At 36.7% G+C, this 5279-nt stretch overlaps 1 protein-coding gene across 5 annotated transcripts in view; it reads right to left on the bottom strand.

The window, feature by feature from the left end:
* Positions 1-1992: 1992 nt before the first annotated feature.
* The window catches only part of JMJD1C (jumonji domain containing 1C), a 275334-nt gene continuing 272047 nt past the window's right edge, over positions 1993-5279 (bottom strand). For all 5 annotated transcript variants that reach the window (XM_027774078.1, XM_027774079.1, XM_027774076.1 and 2 more), the window contains 2 exons: positions 2987-3118; positions 1993-2402 (listed from right to left, as the gene is read on the bottom strand). In XM_027774078.1, the coding sequence (XP_027629879.1) occupies positions 2313-2402; positions 2987-3118 (222 nt within the window). In that variant the 3' untranslated portion in view covers positions 1993-2312. The remainder of the gene's footprint in view (positions 2403-2986; positions 3119-5279) is intronic.

Here is a 5279-nt window from a genome sequence, read left to right on the forward strand (position 1 = left end):
CAGAAATAAGGGGACTCCTCCAGGCAGCTGGATGACTCAGTTACCCAGAGCTGAGTGGCTGACATTGACTGTGAAAACTTTCCCAGCCAAGGAGGGGATTCAACTTTGTATACAGCTCTATTTCCTGTAGCCCACATCTTGTATTTATTTAAAAGGTCAACTTACCTTCTACTGTAACAGTAGGATTACTCCAGAAGCCAACTGACTTGATTACTTGGTTACTGTACTTTCCATAGGTTTTATGGTGTAATCATCTAGGCTCATTATTGTCTAACTAGAAATGTAACTTCTATAATTAGAAAAGGTCCAAGTCTGAATCTTGGGGACAGGTCCAGGGGATCTATAGCTTCATACTTTGTCTAGCTTGCTGTATACCCTAATTCATAGCACACAGTGCAGTAGTTGTAGAATGTTAAATAAGCCACATTATTTTTCCTCTCCTGATGACAATGATGATCCTGTCTGGAAGAGAATCTTTTGATAGGCTGGCATCTAGAAACAGAGCATGCTGAATATGTACCCAGCTGCTGACCTAGTATGTACACACAAAGGTATGAGAGCCCTTTTGTACTGAAGCTTACTTATCTCACCCAGATCTAATTAAACTGATAATTGCTGTAGTATGGTAAAAGGTGGCTCAATCAACACCAAGATAAGAAAATGCTTTTTGGGAGAAAAATCACCAGACTTTGAATGCCTGCAGACTTTAGGAACTCCAGAAGTAACACCTTGGCTTTACACTAATTTCACATCAAAATCAAAACAGGTGGAACATGTATTAGGAAAAAGAAAACTTAATCAGTTGAGGTGCACCTGGAAAAAAGTCAAAAGCTCACTAAGTCACAAAATCAAGCAAAATAGGGGACCAGCAAGTGGCATGGTGGTTAAGGTGCTGAACACTCCCACATGGCCAGCCAGGATTTGAGTCCCAGACCTAGTGGCTTGCTTTCTCATCTTCCCTCTCTCTCTGGTCAAATTATATAAATGAATGAATAAATAAACTCAAAAAAATAATGGAAAATATTCTTCAGCCCTTATTTGTTGTTTCTAGTCAAGTAGTCAATGCACATCCCATTAATTTTTGTGCCAGGTATAGTGTATTTATGTGAGACATAACAGCTCACATTGCTGGCTAAAGCTTGCCTGTGGTAGATAATGGCATACATGAAGTTTAAAGGTGGACATAAAATCAGCATAAAAAACAAGCTACTTGCTAGGTGTCACAACTTGAGCTAACATCTTTTTCTCTTAGACCTTGTGCTTTCAGATGACAATGAAAGGCTGTCCCCCTCAACATTCTGCAGGTGTCAGTGAAGAGCTAAATATGTCCAGTAACTCAAAAGGGCAAGGGCTGAGCTAAAACAAACTCAAAACACCTTGCCAAGATCATATACAAAGTGGCAAAACTCTCATCCAAACCAGGGCTACCTGATGTTAGGTTACTCTCCACCCCAGTAGTATGCATATTAAGTGAGAACTCTGAACAAGCTAAATTTTTGATAAAGTCCTTTTAATGGAAAATGTAAAACCCCTTTCAACTTTAATGTACAAAGCCATATGTAACACTTGCACTTTAACAAAAGCGAGCCAATGTTTTAAAAAAATACATCATTAAATGTATATATGTATATATTTACATAGCATATTAAGTTTAATATTTAGCTTTAAAAGTTCACATAAATTTTACCAAAATGAGACAATTTTAAATAAATTACACCTTTCGAAAATGTTTAATTGTACAGTCAATAGCTTCAACAAAATATTGAAGTGTCTGTATTTAGTATCTACTTTATATACTTTTACTTTACAAATTTTACAATCATTTGGCAGTAATTTTCTGATTATGACATGACTGCTGTGCGATTCAGCAATTTCCCAAATGCAGGCAATAGCTGGTGTTTGTGTCCTATTCTCACAGTAACCGTCTCAATGTAGTGAAAAATATCAGTTATTTTAGTAAACTGTACAAGGTCACATTTACACCTGATCAACAATATAGCATAGAATTTTGTATTTTTTTTTTTACCAAAAATAAATACATCGTTTTAAATCTGGCATTTTCACAAACATCATATACACTATGATACAAAAACAGCTATATAGTGCTGCTTTTAAAATTTAGCTTGTTTTATAATTAACATTGAATCACAAAAGCTGTGACATATGCTATACTGCTGCAGTGTCAGTAACAAGTAATTACTACAAAGAGAATTTCTTGGCACTGATGGTTTTATGAAGCTTAAGTACAGATCATCATTTGATGGTAAAGTGATCCCAGTTCAACAACCTAAAAACATCAAACTGGACCACACTTAATTTTCTTCCACATTCTCTACTTCTTCTTCATGTATCTTCAAAGTTTTCACCATTTCTTTAACTGCATGATACAAGATATTTTTAACCTGAAAAAAATGTTGACAAATCCAATTATTTCAGCCAGAGAGAAATAAACAAATTTCCAAATTAAAAATAAACAAAAGAAAAAAAACAACTTTAATGGAAACCAAGAACAGCCAAATTTATAAGAGAAAAAAAAAAAAAAGGCTAAAATTTAAAAGTGCTAAGCCATGGCATAGAGATTAAAGTGCTGGGTCACATACAGCCAGCTGTATGGTTACAGTTCCAGATCCAGCTGCTTGAAAATCATGAAGGGCACATTTGCGTGTGTTCCCAAAATCCCAAGAGGAAACTGGAGAAGGCACTGCAGTGTGGCCACACACACACACACACACACACACACACACACCCCAACGGAGGGTGGGGTTCTCTATGGAGAACACATGTGCCCTAGCAAATATTAAAACATATTAATCTGGAAGTTAAATAAGGGCCACTGAATTCAGACAATTAAACAGATGTTGGTATATTAATCTTTGGTTTTTATCAAAATGTGACAAACTTCAGAATGACTAAGCTGTTATGTATGTATTACATTTCTGAAATTAAGAAAGCCTGCAGAAGAATTATTTAGAGCATACATTCTTACCTGTAGTTTATCATCATAATTTATTTCTTCCTTCAAAAGTCTCAATTCCTGTGTTAAATGAAAGGACTGTACAAGATGTTCTGGAGACACAAAGTCTTCAGTTACCTGAATGCAGCTGTGAAAATTCTGTACCTATCCCGAAAAGAGAAACAGCAAAACAGCAATTTTAGGAGGTAAGAGCAAAGAAAAGACAAGTTGTTTAAAACCATGAACATAAAGGAAATTCTTCAGAAGAATTTACTGTCTCTAAAATATCAAATGAATTTCAAAGCAGAAGACTACATTTCATGAGAAAGTTGGATAACCAAGAAGCTTCATGTAAAGTGATATCGTAAATAAACTATCTTTCAAATGATAAAAAGAAAATAACTTCCAGGAATCCTTTGGAAAGGGTGATAAATCACTTCCTAAATTAGTTTTGTCAAGCTGGGCTTTTACCCGTTAAATGTGTTACTTTAAAAAACTGTTAAATGGAAAGAATCCACCATGTATTTGTTGTTACTCCTTTGGCTTTCATAATTTTGGTCATTCCACTGTTAATGCTCACTGGAAATAAACTGATGAAAAGGAAATAATACTATGTGTTAGGAACTGGGATTAAAACCATAGTCTGAAATAGATATATAGAACCCAACTGAGTTTCTAAATTATCCTAGGATTCTGGTTGGTTGTGCCCCAAACTGGAAATAACCGTAATGAAATTTAGTTGGTATACAGAAAAATAAAGGTGGGAAACTATTCTTACAATTATCCAGCAATAAAAACGAATCAACTTATATACACAACAGTATGAATGAAGTTCAAATGCATTTAAAAAAGCCAAACTCAAAGCCCACAAATTGCATGATTCCAAATATATGACATCCGCATAAAGTCAGAACTGCAGGGACAAAAAAGTGGTTAAGTAGTTACAGGCTTTCCAGGTAAGAAGAGAAGGCTGAATTTTAAAGTGCAGAAGAGCAGGGTGCCCTCCCCCCCATTTTATCATCATTTAAAAATTTACTATAGGGCATGTGCACTCATCAAAGACAGGGAGGGAGAGTGAGGAAAAGTGAGAAAACAAGCCTCTAGGTCCAGGAAGTGAAAAGTCAGCCAACCAAGTGCGAGTCCAGTACCTCAATCACAATGCCACCTGCTGGCCCCAGGAGGACAGTTTTTTTGAGAGATGAAACTGTTTTCTATTGTGATTGCATTGTTACGGAACTATGTAGTTTGTAGTAAAACTTACAAACTATACAACACCAAGGTTATCATTCATTTGGGAAGAAAAGACACGAACTTTCCCAGATAAACAAAACCTGAAAGATGGGAACCATCAGTTAGCGTAATGGCTATGTCGCTGGACTCCCCCGTAGTCGACCGCGGTTCGTGTCCCAGATCCGGTGGATTAAAACTCACGCCGGGCACGTGTGCATGCGTGCCCAAGATCCCGAGAGGAGAATGGAGAAGAAGGGATTGCGGTGTGACCATCCCCCCTGGGAAGTGATTGCTCGCTTTCTGTCTCTATGTCTCTCTCTGTAGTCTGGCAAGCGCACACGCCCTATGGTGAAAACCTCTCTCTCAAAAAACAAAAACAAAAACAAAAACAAAACCTGAAAGAATTTACCAGGACCAGATCAGATCCCCAACAAGTTCTTAAGGGAGAGCTATGTCAGTAAAATTAAATGCAGACACACAGAAATAAGAGTTCAAAAACTAAGAAAATGGGCAACTTAATTGTAGGGACAAAGTCTGGAGTTGAGTATTATATCACAGAGTTCAATCTGGAAGATTATACCTCAACAGTAACAGAAGAAAGATTAAGTACATGAGTCTGAACTGATGAAACAGCACTCTGTGACTTGACTGAGATATTGCTGCTTTTCTTCTAAGCTTTGTTGTCTGGTTTTAAGGATTTTTATCCTGTCTTGAGCTGTCAATAGGTTCATGTACCTACTATTTGAACAAAATACTAACCTGTTTCTAGGCTTCAAGTTTCAAGGAAATACCCTTACCAGTTCAAAACTGCCTTTCTTGAAACCACCAGCTGAACTTGCTATTGAAAGTAGTTAGATTACTTATGATATTGTGTCGTCAACAAAATGTTGGGGGAAAAGGAATTGAAGACAACTGTAGACAGCAGAGATAGTGTAATAAGAGAGTGGGCAGAGGTCAGACATGGGGTAAAGAACATATATATATGAAAGTAGTAATGGAATTTTATGGATGACAACATGCATGATTAAGCCACTATGCAGTTTACTCTAGAGGGGAAACCACATTTAGTATGTTGTGATGATGCTCAGGGAATGAA

Source organism: Tupaia chinensis, unplaced genomic scaffold (assembly GCF_000334495.1).
Source record: "Tupaia chinensis unplaced genomic scaffold, TupChi_1.0 Scaffold000399_1, whole genome shotgun sequence".
In the NCBI taxonomy this organism is placed as follows: domain Eukaryota; kingdom Metazoa; phylum Chordata; class Mammalia; order Scandentia; family Tupaiidae; genus Tupaia; species Tupaia belangeri.